At 43.7% G+C, this 22,439-nt stretch overlaps 1 protein-coding gene across 2 annotated transcripts in view; it reads left to right on the top strand.

The window, feature by feature from the left end:
• Positions 1–22,439, top strand: part of anne (polyamine-transporting ATPase anne boleyn) — a 138,300-nt gene that overhangs the window by 102,816 nt on the left and 13,045 nt on the right. For both annotated transcript variants that reach the window (XM_077653591.1, XM_077653590.1), the window contains exons 9-22: positions 1,122–1,188; positions 1,990–2,121; positions 3,018–3,194; positions 3,761–3,906; positions 5,921–6,183; positions 6,875–7,022; positions 8,644–8,778; positions 9,728–9,887; positions 10,837–11,076; positions 16,045–16,229; positions 17,409–17,510; positions 17,964–18,043; positions 18,561–18,603; positions 21,472–21,581. In XM_077653591.1, coding sequence (XP_077509717.1) covers positions 1,122–1,188; positions 1,990–2,121; positions 3,018–3,194; positions 3,761–3,906; positions 5,921–6,183; positions 6,875–7,022; positions 8,644–8,778; positions 9,728–9,887; positions 10,837–11,076; positions 16,045–16,229; positions 17,409–17,510; positions 17,964–18,043; positions 18,561–18,603; positions 21,472–21,581 — 1,988 coding nt within the window. The remainder of the gene's footprint in view (positions 1–1,121; positions 1,189–1,989; positions 2,122–3,017; positions 3,195–3,760; positions 3,907–5,920; positions 6,184–6,874; positions 7,023–8,643; positions 8,779–9,727; positions 9,888–10,836; positions 11,077–16,044; positions 16,230–17,408; positions 17,511–17,963; positions 18,044–18,560; positions 18,604–21,471; positions 21,582–22,439) is intronic.

Raw genomic sequence — 22,439 nt, 5'->3', positions numbered from 1 at the left:
CTTGCTCTATGCTGCAGTTTATTCAGTTTTTGGCTTATATATATATAGGTATATACCTGCTCTTGCCTGGGCTGTCAAAATGCAGCCAGTGCTAATGAGTAAATAATAAACGCATCAAAAAATAAATTTGCTAATTGGTGAGTCAGTGTGGTTTTCAGAGAGGGCACATATAAGGAACTTGTGTGTGAGTAATACGAAAGCATTGCAGTTCCATTCCAATTCACTTCTATTTTAATTCTATTCCAATTCTGTTCTATTCCTATGTAGTCAGTGCATTTGTAAGTATCAGTACTGCCTATTTACTGGTTAGCAGTTTGTATTTCCCTCTTTTGATGACATGACACTGTTTCAACCAATTGTAAGTTTTGTAACGCCGCCACTTTTTTGGCGATGCCGGGTTTTCATGTCAGTGAGCCATCTAATGCTTTCGCATTAAAAATGTTAGAAAGAATCTGAAAACTTTCATTTTGGTAGTGGCACTGGGGTATGGTTACTGGTCATGTTTTTCATTTCTGCCCAATAGCCAAGACCAGCACAAAATAATATTGTGCATGCTTTCAGGGCAGATAATGTGCTAAAGTTTTCTTTCACTCCTACAAGTATGTTCACCTCTACATTCACTTCCCATACATGACTTGCTTTCTGGAAACACCATAGATATAGCCTAGCCTTTTTTTTTTTTTCTCAGAAGATTTTCCTGTCTGTCTCCTGTTCAAAATCAAGACTCAGGCTTTGAATGAAGCAGTTCAGATTGTTTAGTGTATTTCTCACTAAATATGTTTGTCACACTTTATAGTGTGCTGTCTAGTTCTATAAAACGCCAAACCATGACTTGAATGCAGTGTTACAAAAGATTAAATACAAGAAAAGCACCACAAAGCTGCTTTGTGGTGCCTTTCTTGTATTTCATTCTTTATGGTGAAAGGTGCTGTAAATGGAACTGTATGGTGCTTTAAGCGCCATACAGCTCTGTGCACTCTTTTCCGTCTGTTCGTTGTTGTGCAGCAGTTTTTAAAGTACCTGCTCACTTGCCAAAATAGCCTGGCTGTTAGCATTATTGATGAAAAAGCGCTGGGTTCATGCACAGAATTATTCATAGGCTTGTTCGTGCACTTTTACAGAGTCAGAAAGCTCTTAGCAACACTGTACATGCCATGGATGTCGTCACAGTCAAGCGAAGCAAAGGAGGTTGGTGGCCTGTTGACTGTTATAATCATTTATTCATTGTGTTATTTCATTTCATGCATTTTGCTTTTGATTCCTTATCAGTTTTCTGCTTTTTATGCTGCGGATAAAATGTTTACTGATCTAAAATGGTTGTTCTGAAAGGCTTAAAGCGGAGTTTGTAAGAGAGTACCTTTCTTAGTAGTTGTTTTGGCTAACGGTTATATGAAAATGAAAAGGCAATCTTTCGTTGGATGTGTAGCTTTTGTGACACTTTCTTGTGTTTGCATGATATGCTTAGTAATTCATGCAATTACAGGATGCGTTGTATGACTGTATCTGACTGTTTGGAGGCACACATTCTAATTGTTCCTTTTCACATGTTCTATAATGCTTATTTTATGCTTCATACTGTTCTCAGCAGTATTATCAGCTGGGAACTAATTATAAATGCTTAGTTATAAGATAAAGCTTGAAATATTTGAAGATCATAGCATATCATTAATACTCCACAGCTACTATCACTGCCACGTCTGGACAGCCTTTGCTTTCCTTATGTCGAAGCACATGCATATTAAGCACCTGACATTTATCATAATGGTGAAGCAGCACAGTAATGGTCGTGTGGTGATACATTCTTGAGGCAGGGGAAGCCGTATGCCGAGCTTTTTTTTGTTTTAAGACTGAAATGCTTGGTTGAACTGTAGAGTTCTGAAGGCCGAATGAGCACAGCAGTGTGTATTTTGCATGACTGCATTGCATGAGACGAGGTTTAATTTAGAATGCTTTCCTTTTCCTCCAATCCCTTCTCCTCTTTTGCCACAGTCTATGAAAACATCCCCTCAGAGCAGTTGGTCCCGGGAGATGTTATCATCGTGCCCCGCAACGGATGTGTGATGCAGTGTGATGCTGTCCTCACAGCTGGCAACTGCATTGTCAACGAGAGCATGCTTACAGGTGCTCACTGGCCTTCAGCATCTTTCATCGCTACGCGCTGTGTATAATTTCATCTGTTGCTATGTAGGGCACCATTGAGCCTTTGTATACCTAGCAAAGCATTGGAGACTAACTTGTTTTTCCGGTTGCAATGAATTACCATTTTCACCACCTGCTGGAGACTTGCACGCCCAGTTAAGCTATGCCAATGAGAGAAGCTGTGTTTTACTTGGTGAATAATCGGCTGGTTGCTGATGGTTCTTTCAAACTTTTTGTTTTGGAACACTGCTTGGTCACGTGAGCATTATGCTTGAAGTATAAGCATAATGAAAGCATATTTAATAAAAATTTTGAGTGAACCTGAAAACAACCTAAAAATTTCCTGATGCTCTATGGATGGGCCCAATGGAAGTTTGATGTCTGGCACAGTCATGATTCCTTTCCCTGGTTAAACTGCACTGCTCTGGCTAAATGGGAAACAGCCCAGCTTCTGTGCTGCTTGGAAAGGGCTGAGTGTGGGGGACTTTTTTTTTTTTCATTAGCTTCCAAATTTTGATCACGTTGGCTGGTACTGGAAGGTCACAATGTTTACACACTTTTATTTTGAGGTATGTTGGTAATGCACTGCCCATGTCTGAGGGACATCTATTGAATGCGCCCTGTACCATGCTTTCGTCTCCCTCTAATGTCTCTACTGTCGTCCAGATCTGCCATGATTATTTGGCCTACTGCTTGTAGTACCTTGTTGGTTATTGTAACATGTTCTTTCCCTGTTAGTTTGCCACATCCCCACAAAGATTGTACGCATCCGCCGTGAGTTTGGCTGAATTGGTTCATGATTGTGTTGAAAACCTGTATTGTGCTCCTCTGTTCATTGTCACTTATGAAAATGCATGAAACCGCACTCCATGTTTCAGGCGAGAGTGTTCCAGTTGTGAAGACACCACTGCCAAACCCTGGAGCCTCACAACCATCATTGGATGTCATGTACCACCCGAAGGAACATGGCCGTCACACGCTGTTCTGTGGCACTAGTGTCATCCAGACGCGTTACTATGGCACAGAAAATGTGGAGGCCGTTGTTGTACGCACTGGTAAGCCAACATGTCCACACACTAGCTGATTGCCAATTGGTATTGGTTTGTATTGGGGGTATTGGGAGATTATCGAGGCATTCAAAGTCAGCAAGACAGACGAAAATTGTATAAGCAGGCCCTAGGTGTCTTTACGTACCTGGCCAAGCATGCACCATAACGATGCCCACTTATTGATTACTTAGCTTAATTTGCTTTTTCTGTCAACTTTTTAGTTTTTTTCTTTCCTTTTTTCTTCTTGCACTTTGGTGTGAATATCTGCCAAGAAATACGCAGTAAAACATTCATCTGTTAGTAGCATGTGTCCTTGTCTGTGTCGATTTGTTTTTGTGCACTTTGTTTCAAGAAGTTTTAGTTTGCTTTTAAATCTTGAGAAAAAAAATGCCTTTCGGGCGCTGAGAAGCGGTGGCTTGGAAAAATTGTCAGGGCTGCCTTGCAGACAGCTTAAAGCTGACCACACAAGGACTACTATCTCATACTCGCGCTGAGGAGAGGCATGTTAGTGTGAGCACCATTTGCTGATGCATTCTAGAGCTGCATCCTGCTGTCTTTCCTCCCATTCTAAGGTTTCCTCACAGCCAAGGGAGACCTGGTGCGCTCAATCATGTTCCCTAAGCCTGTAGACTTCAAGTTCAACCGGCACATCAAGAACTTCCTTTTCTTCCTTGCCTCCCTGGCTAGCATCGGCGTCATCTACACCATTGTGCTCAAGGTGAGCTCACTTTTTGCAGCTGGTGATTGCTGGTGAGCAAAATCGCATCATGTAGCAATTTTATTGCTTTGTTTGTTTGTTTACACGATTCGTATCGTTTTGCTTCCTAATAGTCGTAAGCGAAACTTGTATAAGTGTTTCAGCATTCAAAGTTTGGCCAAACATTAGATGAATCGGATGCTTATACAGGAAAATAAAAATCAAATGTTTTATTGGCAGTGCAAATCGGTAAAACTTTCTCTGGCTCTTCACAAGCCAACTCGCACAAAAATGTGTTTATCGAAGCTGTTCACACTCTCATCGCCAGCTACCCTCAGCGATGGCAAGTTTGTTGCAATGCAGCCCAGGATGGTTAGCCGTAATAAACATTTCATTACAAGGTTGTTTTGAGATAAGATCAGTAGGAGAAGAAACCAATTTACAAAAGTCAATTTGTGCTAACATTTTGGTGAAGAAAAATCTCGTGATGCGCCTTTCTGTTGGCAGCGCTGAGACAGGTTCTCACATCAATGGTCCATGAGTGTCTTGCTGTAGTCGTGCAAAGGACAGACTTTGGGGGCAGTACAAAAGAGATGTTGTTAGCTGCTTTGCTGTCTGTGAACAGCTCTTCCACCATTCTCGACTATTTGCAGGCTTAGAGCAATGCTCAGATGTGGCGCATTTTCACATATTAGCTCAATTTTTTTTTCTTGTAACAAGGGAAAACTGAGCCTGGCGTTGCTTTTATTTGGGATAGCATTAGAGCTGTGGTCACACCAAAACTCCTCTGCTGGATGTCAGGAAATTAAATATAAAATTGCTTTTGAGGAAAGGAAATGGCACAGTAACTGTCACATATCTGGGTGTCCTGGCTGTAAGGGAAGGGATTAAGGAGGGAGTGAAAGAAGGGGTAAGGAAGGAAGAGGTGCTGTAGTGGAGGTAGTGGAGGTTTCCAGAATAATTTCGACCACTTGGGGATCTGGAGATCTTTAACCTGCACTGACATCGCACAGCACATGGACGCCTTTTTGCGTTTCATGGCTGCTGTGGTTGGGTTAGAACCCGGGAACTCAGAGAATTCCCTGGTTCCGAAATGGGACCGAAGTTCACCCAATTTAATATGACTGGAAAATCTGGACTATACTCAGTGACAACTTCTCTTGGCAGTGCTGCGGAGGCTAGGCAGGAAAGGCAAGGAGACTGGCTTTTGTCTTCATGCCCTTGGGGCGTGGGCTGTTCATTGTTTGGTTTCATAGTTTCCCCCTTTCACACCTCCCCACCCTATGTTGAACAAGGAACAATCCACCCTCAACAGCAGGGGAGAAAAGCCCGGCTCCTTACCTTTCCTGCCTATAGCCTCTGCAGCTTTGCCAAGAAAAGTTGTCTCCGAGTGTAGGCTGGATCACAGCCGACATCACACCTTTCCGGTGACTTTTTCAATCTCACACACTCCTCCATTTCACGCTTCTGCATACGCCGGTTAAGATATAGCTGTTAGTTAGATTCTTTCAGCCATCACGTAGCTACCATGGCCGCAGCCGTTCAGCTGCATCGCTTGGGCGGGTCAGGGAGCTTCACCCCTCTGGGGAATTCCCAAGTGCCTCAGCAGTGGGGCTGGCAGAGGAGCAGGGACCTTTCAGCATGCAAAAAATGACGAGAGAATGGGGAAAGGGGCAAAGACTCTGAAATTCAAATTTTGACTACATATAACTCGGCTTCTACAGAGCACATAAAAAAAATTCTTGCTGGAAGATATTCGTGGAGCAGTGTCCTTTAACATCCCAGGCATACCTTAACTTTCCAGGCTAGACCAGATTTTGACAAAAAATGTTGTATATACTCTTATAACGGCAGCGTGCTGGTGCGAGGGTCAGTCGCAAGCTGCTCTCGGTTGAGAGGGGATATGTCACAGAGTGCTCAAATCAAAGATGACACTCTAATGCTGTCGCATTTTCTCTTAAGGAATGCTTAAGTGCCGCCATAGTTTTTTTTTATTTTAATGTACATTGCCAGTCCTGATTTCTGATTCTCGCAGACCTCCCGAGGGGTGCCTGCATCAGACATCATAGTGCGAAGCCTGGATGTGGTCACTATTGTCATCCCACCTGCACTTCCAGCAGCGATGACCATAGGCATTGTATTTGCCCAGTCGCGGCTGCGGCGGGCACTCATCTACTGCATCTCTCCACGCTCCATCAACATCTCTGGCTGCATCAACTGCTTCTGCTTCGACAAGACTGGCACACTCACTGAAGAAGGACTCGACCTTTGGGGTGTTGTCCCAGCCATTTCTGGGAGGTGAGTGCCTCACAGCACTGAAAACTTTGTTAAACTTGTCAAATGTTTGTGAATGTACTGCTTTCATCGAGGCTGTCTGAGCAAAATAATGCATTAAGGGAAACATGTCATGAAGTCCAACAGTACTGAAAGCTTTTTGGATTACAGTTGGCAACCCAAAAATGCTCATGGAATGTGTCCTGACGTAAATTAGCATCATAAAAGGTGCATGCGCACAGGTCTCTTTTTTTTTTTTAGTTCCTGGCCGCTACCTGTAGCTGAAAGAGTTTTCAATACTTTTTTGACCTTGAAATTTTACTCAGTGGTCTGTTCTGCTAAGACTGCATCAGCAGAGTGCCAAAAAGACACTTTGCGCTAGTGAATGCATTTCCATTAGCCTTTCTGGGCATTATCTGGTCCTTTGTCCTTGTTCATATTATCTGCGCAACTGATTATCACCCCTGCATATACTTAAATGAGAGGACCAGTTGTTTTTTCTTTTCTGCCGGGAATGGTAAACTGTTTAGCCGTCTAAAGATTTGCAGCACTGATGGCACAAAAGCCACACTGTACAGCCCAGAAGCCAAAACTGTTGACCTGTATGGCTTTCAGGAAGGCTGTACGCTAACCAGTGTACAATTGTTTTCCAGGCTTCTTTCTGCCCCATCGAGCGGTTGTGTGAAATGAGCGGGGTGTTGTCTCTGCCGTGCAGATTCCAGGAACAGCTGCCGGAGCCAAGCAAGCTTCCCCTGGACTCCCTGCTGCTCCAAGGCATGGCCACCTGCCACTCCATCACTGTCATCGACCGGCAGCTCTCGGGCGACCCACTAGACTTGAAGATGTTTGAAGCCACCAACTGGGTGTGTGTCACTCAACTTGCTCTGCTATGCTTTTAATGGGTGGGGAGACAAGTTCTTACGGTATGGAATACTGTTGCTATGTTTTATGAGAACTGCTTTTTTACCATATTGGAGGTAGCTAAAGTGAACTCTACTTTATAATAATCTCCAAAGGTGGCTGACATCACTTGGGCTGCTCAGTTAGTTCTCATAATACACGAACATAACTCAAGCATAATTAGCTAAATTCTTGTGGGTCATTAAAACACTTGTCTTTCAACATTTCTTGGTTTCGATTCAAATGGAGCCGTAGTCAAAAACCTGCCATCTGGAGCTATGCTAACTATACTATTTTTGAGGTGCATCATCATATAAAGATGTTCAATTATGTCCAAGCATCATGATTACGAAATATAGTTAGGTGACAATATGGTTCACAAAATTTGTAATGTTCGACTCGGGCAAAAAAATACAGCATAGTTCCACAGTTTAGTTCTTTCTGAATTCAACGGTATAAGATTAATTGAAATTGCATCATAAAACATTATTAAAAACTTCGTCACGTTGGCAAAAAACACGAAGCTGAGAAAATCTCATTTGAAGTGCATGCACCAGCCGTTCGGAGGCTGTTGTAGAGGTCTGAAAAAGCAGCGCAATGTGGACGTTCCAAAAATGTTTCGCAGGAGTGAGTAATACCAGGATGTGGAAGAACGGGACCAGTTTTCGAACAAAACCAAAATGACAGCCATCGAGGACGCGGTCGTTGGAAGCGACGGGCATGAAGTTCTGCTGCATTTCGCTCCAAAATCGAATGCTCCAAAATCGCCATTTCTGCTCTTCGTAGCACGAAATATATAATTTTTTAGCAATTGGAGGTCGAGTAATTGGAGGTGGAGGTACCCAAGAGTGTATAGGTCCTGAATATGCCATTTTTGCAAAATTGAAATTTTCACATTTTTTGATCATTTCAAGACCCACCCACTTCTCCCCTTATCTAGAGGCTCTGTATCAATGCATGCTATTTATTTTGTGTATTTTGAATGCTCACAACCGGCCACAATAATTTTGGGGAGTGCATTGCTGGAATTAAAGTACCAAAGGGAATCTGTTTCATGAGGTCTCCGCAAAACACTGCCACATCAGATGCAACCTTGTACGGGACAACTTTCGAGCCTTTCTAGTACATGCTTCTTGGGAACTGTGAACATGGGTCTGGAAAGCGCACTGCTGTATAGCAGAATGTGGAACTTTACTGCATGGGAAGTCTGGCTGAGAATTACTACTTATAGATAAATAATGTTCAGTCTTTGGAAAATTCTAGTTGCTTTAATTTTTAACCATAACTTAAAAGTAGTTTGTGAGCTTAAGATGAAGTAACATGTCTCCTAGCAAGCATGATCATCTGTTTTTGCACTACAATGGTTATTTGAAGCATGAACTAAATTGGTTTTAACTAGTACTGCATTTGGCAAAAACGAAGAAAACTCTTTGTCCTTTGTTGTAGAGCTATTATATTGAGCAGTGTTCTCTCAAAACAAATGCCATCAGGAGGAACAACGTTATTTGACAGATTATTTGACAACGTTATTTGCCCTCGGTCGATTGGAGGCCTAACTGTGCTGCCTTGCGCCTTCAAATGCAGGTTTTGGAGGAGCCAGACATTGATGACAACTCAAAGTATGATATCATCGCACCAACAGTTGTGCGTCCTGGACCTGCCAGCAGCCTCAAGACACCATCTGTGCCTTCTTTGAATGCCTCCGGAGATTTGACTGAGGTTTGATCTGCTATCTTTTTCAAGCACACTGCACGTACGATGTCTCTGTTTGGTTTTTGACACCACTAATGACTGTCAGGACTTAATGTATTTGTATCAGTATAAATGAGACTGAAAATTGAGACGGTATGCAAGTATTTCTTTGCGTACTGTAGAATTTTATGCTGTTTTGATTGAGCTGACAATGTACAGCCCTTGTCAAAAGTATACAGCCCAAGCGGTCTGCTTCTGAGCCCTGCAGCGCAGCTCCTCTAGCATATTCAGGGACCCTAATCTCACGAAGGCAGGTGGAACTTATGTCCTCAACCGTCCCAAGGTTACGACTGTCATACATGCTAATGAGCTCCGCTGCACGGCTTGGAAGCAAACCCCTTGGGCTGTATATTTTTGACAAAGACTGTGCAGTGTGAAGTGATGAGGTTCTACCTTTGTTACATGGAAAACCTTAAACAGGGTTAAATGTAACTGCAGTTGTCACTAATTGTGGTTGCGCGTAGCTGCATGGCAAACTGAGCTATGGCTAAACCATGGTTTCCACGACTTATGCAACCTCTTATAGTCATAAAACTATTAGGTTTATATATCTTGATGGAAAAACATTTTAGTATCATTATCATTAATGTCATAAGAAAATAACCTCAAAGATTCTTTCATTGAACCTGAAAGGGCCCCGTTGGTGCATACTTTAATTCAACCTGAAATTATATTACCGTTAACTCTGACGTGCTGCCTCTAAACTGTGCACATGTGTAAGGACCTAATCAGGTAGGCTGTGGCTGCCTTTTACTGCGTCACCCAAGACCACTTTTGTGTCTGAGTAAAGATTAATGGTATAAAAAGTATGTATGAGCTCTTTTGAGTTGTGCCATGTGGCAGTCAGCTGTCTGTTGCATTTCAAACTTCTATATGTTATCAGCAGCATGACTGAGTGGCAGTATTTTTCCTGCAGGTGCCTTCATCCCCGGAGGTTGGCATTGTTCGCGAGTTGCCGTTCTCTTCAGCCTTGCAGCGCATGAGTGTGGTCACGCGTGTCTTGGGCTCTACCCATTTTGATGTGTTCTGCAAGGGTGCCCCTGAGACCATCGCTTCTCTCTGCAAAGCAGATTCTGGTTGGTTCCCTCAGATTTGACTGAAGGATGAATGTCTGAAGTTTCATTAGTGCCATTCATGCAGCGCCGCACAAGTGCATTGAATGGCATTAATTAGCCGCATTACCTTCATAGTTACTTGCCAATCATTTTCCGTGAAATGCGCACTCTTATCTTTATCATATATAGCCTGAGCCAAATGTTTGCTTTGTGACAGAGAATTGTTTCAAATGGAGGAGAGAACTTGCTGAGAAATTTCGTACAGAAATGTTGGCTTTACACCACTTTGAGTGTGAAATGTTATTCTTGATAACTCCGAATGTTTGACTTTAGTGGTGGCTTACGGGTTTACTTGGCTTGACATTGAACTTTTGAAGTGGAAAAGCCCTGAAAAATATTTTAATGCTGTATTTGAACAGTACTGACGAAAATTTTCCACTCCTCGCAATGTTCTATTCTCAAGCGAGAGTTTTCTAGTTCCCCGGCATTATCATCACTGGGGCAAGTAATAAAGCTTTTCCTAGTCATTTGGCAATGGCTCTGAAAGTTTCAGTTCTTGAGCCATAAAATATAATACCATTTTTATTTATAATTAAACTTTAAAACTTTCTTCTCTTGATACTTGAACGGCTGGCTAAATTAAATTGTTTGGGTTTGATATGAATTAAATGCTGCAAAATTGTGCTAATTTGGATGCTTGCAGGATGCTTGACATACACTAAACCTCGGAACATCCAGTAGGCTACATATTGTGGAGATACTTTCAAAGGCTTTTGTTCAGGCTTCATTTAGAACATACCGAGGAAGTAGTACCCACAACATTAATTTTATGATGCAAGCATTTGGACATCGTAAGGCTGCCTTCAGGGTATATGAGATGCTGTATGGGCTGTGTGCCAAAGAATGTTCCACCAAGGTGGGCTCTCTTCTCATCAGATCGCATCTTCTGTCTGCTACTTTGCATTCACAGTGCCACAAGACTTTGTGGAGACGCTGACTTCATACACCCAGCAGGGTCACCGAGTGCTGGCATTGGCGCATCGCCCTCTGACGTCCAGCTTTGCGAAGGTGCACCGCCTTCCACGAGAGGAGCTTGAAAATAACCTCACCTTTGTTGGCCTCCTGGTCATGGAGAACAGACTCAAGCCAGAAACAACCTCCATTATTCGTACGCTTCGGGCAGCCAACATCCGAACCATCATGGTCACAGGTGGGTGCTACCTGTACTTAGCTATACTCCGTTTCAAAACTTCATGTGCAATGCTGTCAAAAGCTAGCGCTCTTTTTTGCGCTGCCTGCATCCGCGACCAAAAAAGTAGTGCGTTTCTTGTGGTGAGTGAAAAATAGTAAATGCTTTGCCTGCAGGTTTACCACATGACACATTTGTCATGATCTTGATTAAATGCACTCTAACTGCTGACAACACGGTCGCTTTCTCGTGCCATAGACCACTCAGGCACAGAACAAACGCGGAGTAACAAGTCTCCCTTTATTTTCACATCCGGACTACTTCCATACCTTTCACAGCGTTGCACCTGATGTATGAAACGGAGTATTGTGTGTGTAATTTTTTGTGGTACCATGGTACCACAGTTCTTTGTTTAGGAAGTAACTAAGTATTTCAATAAAAATAAAAATTCTGAAGTACTCAGGGGTGCAGTTCAGTACTTCAATTCAGCACCGACGGTGGTAGGTAGTTTTATTCCTCTTCATTCAAGCCTGTGCCTTGTAGATTTAGAGCGCTAGCTCATAACGTGAAGGTACCTGGCCTCCTTGTAGTTGTGGCTGTTGGCATCAAGTGTCCGCAGTTGCGTGACCACAGTTTTGCTGCTTCCGGTGGCCAGTGATACCAGGAAGGAAATTAATATTGCCCAGTCAAACACAGCAGCATGACCACTGAATTAGTGGGTGCCAGACGCCAGTTAAACTTTCTCCTACTGCATGCTTCTGTATTGAGTGCGCAGAAGTGTGAGGTATTAGCTAGCATATCTGGCCATAGTATCTTCACAAAATTCAATAAGAAGACTGCCGTAAAGCCTCCAAAAAGCTGCGCTTAGGACACTGAACCAAATCATAGTGGACAACTCATACTACAAGGAAAATGAGAAACAATCTCTTTACTCTACAGCTTGTTCCGTTTATAGCTACCGTACCCTTCCTCTCCATGCAGTGCTCACCGAGCATTGTAGCACATTTGCTTTGTAGCTCTGGCCACAAATCTTTCTAGTTTACGGAACACTGCTTCTTTGCAGGTGGTGTCACAACTTATGCAAGCTTTGAAACTAGATGGCCGTGGTCGCAATAAAGGCACCTGTCAGCCTTAGAAACAAAATTTATTTGTGCCGCCGCTGTGGCTCAGTGGTTATGGTGCTCGGCTGCTGACCTGCTGCGGATTGGATCCCGCAGCAGCCCGGCTGCGGGTTCGACCCCGGCCACGGCGGTTGAATTTCAATGGAAGCAAAATTCTAGAGGCCCGTGTACTGTGTGATGCCAGTGCACATTAAAGAACCCCAGGCAGTCGAAATTTCCGGAGCCCTGCACTGCGGCATCCCTCATAGCTTGAGTCGCTTTGGGACGTTACACCCCCATAATCCGCAACCCAAAATTTATTTGCCTCATGCCTCACGGCTCAGCTAATTTTCTCTTTGGGTGCGACAAGACTGCTAAACTCCTTGAAACGTGGCTCAAGAAAAGTTGATTTTGAAGAAAGGAAAGGCAGGTAACACTACTCAGTGGACACCTCATCTGCATTGTGGAGGAAGGGACAAAGGTGGGAGTAAAAGAAGGAAGGAAGAAAAGAGGGCTGTAGGGGTGGACTTCATATTAATTTTGACCACCTGTGGCTCTTTGTTGTGCACTGATATGGGCACAGCCGTGGCCACATGGGTGGCCTTCGTGTTTCACACCAGTGGCTTTTGCTTTCGTCTTCATCAAAACAATGTGGTTGTTGCTGTCTGGCCTTAGGCTCAGCCTCCGGCTCAGCGCATTAATCACTGAGCCACCACAATAAGCCATCACTCTAGATAACATCCTGAAATGACAGCATGTTGTGATATCCTGTGGCACACCATGGTGGCTTGGTGGGTTGGGCACTTGGCTGTGGAGTTTAAGGACGTGGGTGCAGCCCTGGCTGCACAACCACGTTTTGATGGAGGCAAAATGCAAAAGGCGCCCGTGTGCTATGTGATGTTGGTGCACATTAAAGATTCCGAAGGCGGTGAAAATTAATCCGCAGCCTCCACTAGGACACCTCTTTCTCTGTTTCTTCTTTCACTCCCTCCTTTATCCCTTCCCTCACTGCACGGTTCAGGAGTCCACCATGAAGTAAAACAGTTACTGTGCCTTTCATTCCCTTTGAATGACTTTTATTCTCATGCTACACATTTGTGCACTAGCAACCACAGTAGTTATGATAAAGCCCCCAGCGCTGAGGTGACATATCAGCTGTGGTGTGAGGGTGGTCATGGATGCAGCCGAGGCAGAGCACTGCGCTCTGAACACTGCACTTAGGTGGAAGGCAAGAGCCACAAACGTGTGGCGGATCAAACATAGGGTAAATGCTCCCAGGACACTGACCACAAACGCACTGCGCAACAATATGCTGAAGTCCTAGATAATATATTTCTTGCACCATAGAGAATCTTTGTAACTCTGCCAAAACAAAACCACAATCATCACCCACCAGTTCATGGCAGCAGCATTCAAAGCAAATGCAACAATTGGAAAAGCACAAGGTGGACCAGCTAACGCCCATCATCTGCATTAATTTATTTCAGTTACTTCTTGGTTACATATTTTTTTTTTTGCAAATGAAGTTCATTACTTCATTTTTCTGGTTAGCTGGGTTACCACAAGCGGCTTTCAAATGTGCCAACAATAAAATCTCTGTAATACAATCACGGCTGGCATGAACTTCACTGTGATATGAATTCATAAAATTTTCTGGCTGAAGTGCATTATATACAGTGTGCAAAATTTCGGGTGTTCCGAACACCCTCCAGTGCCGGTATAGATAATAGGTCTCCTCGATTTGGCTGCACTTTCTGCACCAGTTCAAGAGGTGCAGCACTCGATTTGACGGTGCGGCTAGCGCCACCTGCACTTCGGCACTCGATTTGACTTCGTGCTGCACGAGTTCTTCTGCATTGCTGCACTACCCTCCGGGCGAGTTCTCTTCTCGTGCGAGTAGTGCAAGGTGCTTGGCACGCTTCGTACCTGACGGCTCCGCGCCCATGCTTGTTTCAGTGAGCGGCGTTGAGGCCATAGTTGAGATGGCCGTGTACCCATGATAGACGCGGCATCTGCACGGTGTCCTCACCAAACAGCTGAAGTGACAATGCGCATACGTGTGTGTGCGTGCATGTCTGTGTACGCATGCAAGTGATTGGCTGGCATGGCGCACTGCGTATGGGTTCTCATCTTTCTGGCCTCGCACGTTGCTTTACACCATTTATCTTTTGTGTGCAATTATTATTATTATACGCAGCACGATAGAGCGTTTTCATGAAAAGCAGATGGTGAGATGTTTTATAATATGTGGGTGATCGCAGCGTTTGTGATGGCCTCCGCTTATGGCAGCAACTGGGCTTGAGGTCGCCGTCAGCCCACACCTTCGCCTGCCAGTTAGTCTGATAGTCACGTCGTTGTCACTGTCTGCCGAAAGTGAATGCGGTCGAGTTGAGTTCAGATATAGTCCAAGTTAGCAGGCAACTTTTGGCGGACAACTGCAGTCACTTTTCGATAGAATGGAAACAGCCTCAATCACGTGTATGGACTGTAAAAGATCCAGTGTTGTAGGCATTACCGAAAAAAGTAACAAATATGTTACTCGTTACGCTAAAAAAAAAGGAACGCATTACCGCCCTACGTTAGCGCCAAAAAACGGTAACGCGTTACCGCTACTGAAAAAAAAGTACTGCTCGTTACTTTTCCGTTACTCCATAGCTATAAATTTTAATCAGTGCATCTTCGCTGCAAGTACTGACAATAACAGTTTTATAAAGCTCACATTCCACATAAAACTTCTAGCCCAAACAACGATTTTACCCAAAATCCGGATTTAACGAGAATACTTTTTGCATAAATGTGCAGCAGCTTAGCAATGTTATGGTGGCCTAAAGTTGCCTGTAGAGTTATATGTGATGGATTCTAAATCTGTGGCACATGGTGAAGCCATTTTCTGAATGTGACATTAAACGCAAAATGACACTTCATCATCAATTCTAACTGCACAAAGGAAACATCGTTGAACTCTCAACAAAGTTACAGTAATTCTGAAAAATGTGATGTTCCAAAGTGCTCGGCATGCTTCCATTCTGTAGAGAGCTGTGTGTGTGAGTGGTTCGGGAATGGGAGTTAGGTGAAGGCAAGTGTGTGAATGCGTGTTCGGTCTTTATGGGTATTCTGTCTTTTTTTTTTAGTTGGGTGCGTCATCAAGAGCAGTTGTTTTCTGGCATGCTTGCGAGCTGCAACAAGGTCGTCGAGAGCACCTGTACATTTTGTTTATTTGCAAAATCACTTCAGATGCTCCGCATTTTTTTTTTTCTCAAAAAGAGGGGCGAAGGGGGACAATTGGAATAAAAAGTTACTAGTAATGTGACGCCTCATGTTACCGAAAAATGTTATTGTGAGTACGTTACGGTATGTTACCCGTTACGTTTCTGAAATGGTAACGAGTACATTACTAAGTTACCGAAAAAAGTAACTCGTTACCGGTTACACCGTTACTTGTAACGCGTTACTGCCAACACTGAAAAGATTATATCGAGTGGAAGTCTGAATAACCTCTCAAATTCAAAGTTTTAGAAGTACCTGTTGGATCAGTGATGGTCTACCAGCCTGCGCCACTTTGCACAATGTAACTGAAAGGTCGGTGTCAAATTCTTCACCGCTTTTGGAATGAACAAATTTCATATCCACTCCGCAAGATGTGCCACTTAGAGCAAATGCACAGTGTTCAATACGGCTAGCGCAATCCCGTGTTGTTGCTTTTGAAAGCATGCTCATGACACTTGGAAGCTGATAGAAATTGTACAGATAGGCTTTGTGACAAGGGATCAACCTGGAGTAGTGCTTTTCATGATATAAAAGGGGTCTAATAAGCAGCATACTCAGGAGAACAGTATCAGTGCAAGCCCTGCTGTTATGTGCTAACACGCTTTCTCACCTGCATCACCAGGTGACAACATGCTGACGGCAGTCAGCGTGGCACGTGACTGCGAGATGATCGAACGAGGCCAAGAAGTGCAGATCCTCTCATCAAGCACAGACTCGTCTGACATGGTGCCCGTCCTCAGCTGGCAGTCCTCAGAAGCGCCTCCCCCTAGCAAGTCTCACTCCGGAGATGGCAACCACCTTCCCAATGTAAGCAGGGTGAATGCCCCTCTGGTCACTGGTGACTCTCACATGTGTTCAGCAGCTGTTGCACACAGCACACTTGAGAGCTCACAGGGGTGAACTACCTATTGGGTGAGTTTGTGCATCTTAATGGCTGGCACACAACAATAGCCTGTATGAAGAAAGAATGGGACAATCGCAGTACTGTACTTGACCCATTCTTTCTTCGTCCTTGTTGATGTCTTCTATGGTGCGCCAGCTATTAAACTTGACAGCTTGGGGCACATTGAAGATTTGCTTTTTCAAATAAACGTTACTTACTGGCACATTTTGTCCTTTAATTTATTTAGACCTGAGATACAGTGGTCTAAGTGGTCCACTCAGACAAGAGGCTTACTTAAAAAAGATTTGCGCTGAAAGAGTCCAGCCTAATTTGGTGGAGATAGTTTCTACGCAGCGACATAATGGACTTTTTCTTGTTTGATTATGCAATGTATGGAATAATATTTTTGGTGCTCTTTTCCAAGTTGAGAATCTGACTCGGTTCTTTCATTCTGGATATTCTCATAAAAAGGATTAATTTATGCCTTCCTCAGTACAAATCGAATCATCAAAATGCACCTCGCAATGCATGTTCAGGCTAGTTGGTGAACATACTCTACAGCTTTATTGAACACTGAATGAGAATGAAGAATGCAATAATTATTGAGATTGGTAATTCATAGGTTTTGTAAAAAGGTTCCCTTGGCTACTTTGTTTCATGGTTATGTTTCATGTTACATGAAGTTCCTGAAAAGTTCTTGCTGTAACGAGCTGCACTGTAAAGTTAGCAGTCCAGAAATATATAATAGCACTGTGTAAAGTCGGCCACTACATGAGTGCTGCCATGCAAACCAGACTGACCTCCAGGGTTGTGCTGCCACACAGCTTCATGGCTGGCTTGATTTTAACATGGCAGTAATGGATCAGCCATACTATAGCAGCTGTCTTAACCAATAAACGTGGTTTTATGTTAGTAACATAGGGTGCTCAAATAGCTTATAAAAACAGCTGATTCAAAATACTCAAGTGGGTATTTCAGTTTGACAAAAATGAAGTGTCATGCTGATAGCATGACTGCTGAAGCCCATTTTTGTTTTGCCAGCATTCTGTTTTTTTTTTCTGTTTTATCAGGGTTTACCAACTTTTTTGCACGATGTTTTTCAGGGTGTAATGTCCATCTCCGTCAACCTGGACCACCCACTGGTTGCTGTCACGGGCAAGACATTCGCAGTCCTTCGTGAACACTATCCGGATGTCCTGCGTCGGGTAGTAGCATGATTCTTTTGCGTGTCTTCATTGTTAGTCTCTTGTTTTTAGTGCCTGCACCCAATCATTGAGAGTACCTATTCCTCATTAATCTGGCAAGCAGTGTGGCGATTGCAAAGGTTCTTAGCAGGCACTTTATTGGCTGTGTTTTTGTTATAAGAGTAGTGGCCTTTTGAAGCGCCAGTTATAAGCACTGACTTGCCTTTCTTCGTTGTTGTCTTCCAAGCACGTTGATGGTGTCCATTCTGTAGAAGTTTAATTGTTGAGCTGGCATGTGACAAATGCTGACTTCATGGTAATATTTCTGCCTTCATGATTGGGGTAATAGAGCTGTGGTTAACTGCAGTTGGACATTAGAATTTCTTGTAATGTACTTGAGGTTCTCTCGTTTGACTCCTATTCAGCTTGTTTACATTTGCTGTCTGTTGACCCACCTGTTATATGTGCATGCAGGTTGCCGTTTGTGGTGTGGTGTTCGCACGTATGGCCCCAGACCAAAAGCAGCAGCTGGTGGAACTGCTCCAGGAGATGGGGTATGAAAATGCATAAATCTCTATGAACTGCTTCCAGGTCTTTGCAACATGCATATGCCAAAAAATGAAATGTTTGGAAAAAGCTGAAAAGCATGTTTATGTGCACAGCTTGCTTTTGCAAAGCAGTTGAGTTGAGGGCAAAATATGTTACTTTTGCCAGATGCTGTCAGAAGTTTAACAAATCCATAAAAAAATTTTATATGTAATTTTTGTCGCTGGACTGAGGAAAAAATGTGGTATGTGTGAAGTGAAAAAATACAGCGCTTAGAATATTGAGTCATTTGTTTAGCATGTTGGTGACAGTTGGCTAGAGCCTACTATTTCAAATCTTACTCGGGAGCATTGTTAATATCGTGAATATTTCAAGACCTAGCTGGACCATTTTGTGTCGAACAAAAAGATATTTTGAGATCGGTCTCATGTTTTTAATTTAGTTCTGCTTCAGTGGCATGCTCATCTCACCTAGAACAATTAAGTTTTGCCAGCATACTTTACTTTGTACTTCTGGCTATTTCAGGTACTATGTGGGAATGTGTGGAGACGGTGCCAATGATTGTGGGGTAAGTTTGTTTCGTGAATATCTTTTTCTGAGACCGCAGCGGTGGCCTAGTGGTTTGATCATCCGCCTCGCTTGTGGGAGGTGCGGGGTTCGATCTCCAGTACCACCGGGTACACACCGGTGGTGCAATGGGTACAAGCTTTCCCTTGCCTGGTGCTCTGCTTATGTAAGGTGAAATGCTCGGAAAATGGGTACCCCTCCTTGTGTAAACACAATACCCTTTGCCGTAACACTCTTTGGCCAAGGCTGCCAAAGAGAACAAAGAATTTGCTATATTCTGCATCGTACATCAAGTACATATTTACTTTTGTTTTCAAACATTTCTCACATACTCCAGACGTCCGTTAATTGAAATCGAAACATGGCTATTGAAATTCAGTGTCGAGTAGCATTCAAAGGAAAAGGTGGCTAATAAGCAAAGAATGAAGGTGGCGCCAGCCATTGTCAAAGAGTCAAAGAGAAAGCACTGAAAGAGTTGAGAGGATAGGGAATGTGAGGAATGGTGAACGGGCGCAGGACTGAGTAGTTTGAAACACCAAACAGCGCCGTCATAGCTGTGATGATGCCAGTGCTGCCTGGGAGACTGCCAGTGTAACGCATATTGGAGGATTTGCTGCGCACAATTGTGTAGTGCACATTTGCAGCATTGCCTCTCGCATAACTTCGACGTGTCCATAGCATCCATATTCTATTGCGCAGTTTCCATTAACTTTTTCGGGGGGGTTAGGAGCTCAGCTGTGATGGGCCTGAATAGTTTGAGATAAGGTTATAATCATGAAAATGTTTGTTTAAAAATTTCTCTGAGGTCTAAAACCATCTTTGTGCTATATCCATGCAGATATGTTGAACTAGCCATTTTCGCATCGTTCTGTTGTTTTACATATGATGTCTGCATAAAGCGGCAATAACATAAAAGAAGAGTGTGGCTGCTAACACAATTCTGCAAAAGATGCTCAAATCTGTTATTTTTCGCAGAATCATGGGAAACTATGGGCTTTAGCCGTGGTGCCGTTGACTGCTGTTGAAGATGTGGGGATCTTGGATTGCATGACAGGTCTGCAGGTCCCAGTTCGATAAGTTGGTGTGGGCCTAGCAAAGAGCATGTGGGGTTCTAAGAGGACTGTGCAGGGGATTTATTTTTCATATTTACAGCAACTTAAGAGCACACCTAAACGAGAAGCACAAGCACGAGCACACAAAAACATGCCATCTGGCTCGTTAAATAGTCTGTGATCGCCAGATTCCTATCCGGGAAATCTGTCTACTTGATGATTGTTCAATCTTGTGGTCACTTGGGATATAATAGGTGCTGCCCACAGCAAGCAGCGTCACCAGCACACCGTCACAGCTCTTCTGGTGGAGGGGGTGACGCTGCCTCAGGCCTGGCTTGGAGGTCTGGTCATTGAGAGAGATCTTTAGGAAGAATGCGTCACCACTGCTACAAAGGCCTCTGTTTTTCGGGTTGTAGTGCCCCATAGGGAACGTAAGCTTTCCTTTCATTTTGTGCTGCCGTGCTTAAACACAGGTAAGATGGTAGGAGCTCTGTTTATACTGGTGCAATCAGGCCAGCAAAGTCTCACATTGTTGTCTGCCTCGCTGTAATTGCTCAGTGGCAACCTGCCCTTCCCACAAACAACGGGAAGACGTTGGCACTGTCGCTGGCACCACTGAGAGAGTGCATCATGGCGTTGCCTCTTGGTTGTCTCATCTGCTGTGACACAAGTGTAGTGCGGAAATCCTCTCAGACAAGAGGTTCTTAATCGCAACACTCCAGATATGCTTAAGGCCCCTGATTTTCTGCGGCAGAAAATTTTAAATTTTGCGCTTGGAGAACCAAAGAATCTGCAGTATTCTGCAGGAAGCCTCCCGCACGTTAACCCATGTGGCCTTCTGTGCAGCACTGGACACCACGCCACCACTTCTTGCCTCAGTGCTTCGTGTTTGCGTTGCACAATTCTGTGCCTGTTCGCCATTTTTTTCTTCCCGACTCCTCACGGCTATTTCTCTGCCTTCTCTTCTTTCTCAACAGTCCGCGCTACCTTCTGTCCACATTTGTAGCAACTCTTTCTCGCCTGTGTGTGTGTACAGCGTGCTTCAGCTTAATGGCTAGGGGCGTCAAAAAGTTGACTTTCCCTCACATCTCACAAGCCTGCATAATGTGTGAGCTTGCTGTGGGTAGATCAAAGAGCAGCGAAAAAAAATTTGTGCTCTATTCCTAGTTCAGTTCCAGATATAATGCGGTGCGCTTTCTGGAGCAAAAGGAAAGTATTCTCATTATATTTGCACCATCAAAGGAGTGCTACTTTTGACAGGTGCACCAGTTTTAAGACTCATCCCATAGAAGTGTGCCGCATTTCTGCCAGAACTGCAATGCTTGACGGGCTAACTTTTTTGAACGGATGGGGGAACAAGCATGCTAGACTAATGCACAGCTCCGCAAAAAATGCTGAAATCCGCGATTTTTTGCGGAATTGCAGGAAACTAGGGGCCTTAAGTATGCTCAGTAGTTCTAGAAAGGAAAACCACATTTCAAAGAAAACCTGTTGCAAATAAATTATGCATATTGATTTATTCTGCATTGTGATTCACAATGAGCAGTTTCTTCTGTGGTATATTAAAAAATGTCTTTTTGTGCCTCCTAATGCCTGTGCTTCTGTGTAACAGAACAAAAGCGAGCTTTTTGCATGCATCCCAATACAGTAGGTTGTATTTTATTGTTAATCTTTGCCATTGGCAAAATAGCCGGAAGGGTTTTTGCAAATGATGTCCTTTAGCCTCTAGACTCGTGAAGTCGAGTCGGTGCAATTTCGACTTGTCTCACGCGTTTTCTCACCCATTTAGCTCACATCCTGTGCTCGTGCATGTGCAGGCCCTGAAGGCTGCTCATGCTGGCATCTCTCTGTCGGACACTGAGGCATCGGTGGCATCTCCTTTCACATCAAAAGTGGCAAACATCTCCTGCGTGCCAACGCTTATCAAGTGAGTATGCAGAATCGTGCTCTGCTTGGCCTGTTGGTTTCACATTGTCATGTACAGGTGCTTCAGGAATGGCTTTGAGTAATTTTAAAAAATAGACTTTTCGAGATATGCAGACGGCTTCTGCGGTGGAATAAAACCAGCGTCGGCGGACATCAGAAAACAGGTGAGTTAAGTTCACTAGTTAGCCTTAACTAATTTCTCCTAATTACCTTTGACCAATCATAGGTAGACACCTGGTTGCAATTAGGGATTTTAGCTGGTCGTTGGTAATAGCCATATCAGTTATTAGAGTTTCGAAAACATAATTACCCTCAGCGCTGTTGCTAGACAAAATTTGGCTATTTCGACTAGTTACATGCACTGGAGGGGTTGCTTTGCCTGCATGCTTTTTGAAAGCGCATGTATTTCGGAACGATGTAGCCAGAATTTGCTGGGCCACAGCGCAGATGGTAACCACGTTTTTAAAATTCTAAAAACTAGTATGGCTATTGCTAACGATGTCTACGAATCTCTAGTTGCAACCAAGCGTCTGTGATAGTTAAAAAGTTAATTATATGAAATTAGTTAACCGGCTGACTAGTCAACTTCATTCACCTGTTTTCTGATGTCTGCTGATGCTGACATTATTCTGCCACAGAAGCAGTCTTCTTTCCTCAAAAATCCTATTTTTTAGAATTACTTAGCCTTTCCTGAAACACCCAATAGTTAGGCTCAGGCAGGCAGTGAAGGAAGACTCGGAGCTGTGTGCATCGTGCAACCAGGCAAACAAACGAGGACACAGGCGAGAAGAAACAGACTGGACAAGGCGCAGATATTTTGTTTTTTGTTACCTGCGTCCTCGCTTGTTTGCGTGGCTGC

Source organism: Amblyomma americanum, chromosome 2 (genome assembly GCF_052857255.1).
Source record: "Amblyomma americanum isolate KBUSLIRL-KWMA chromosome 2, ASM5285725v1, whole genome shotgun sequence".
Taxonomy (NCBI): Eukaryota; Metazoa; Arthropoda; class Arachnida; order Ixodida; family Ixodidae; genus Amblyomma; species Amblyomma americanum.
This window is presented reverse-complemented; position numbering and strand designations above follow the sequence as displayed.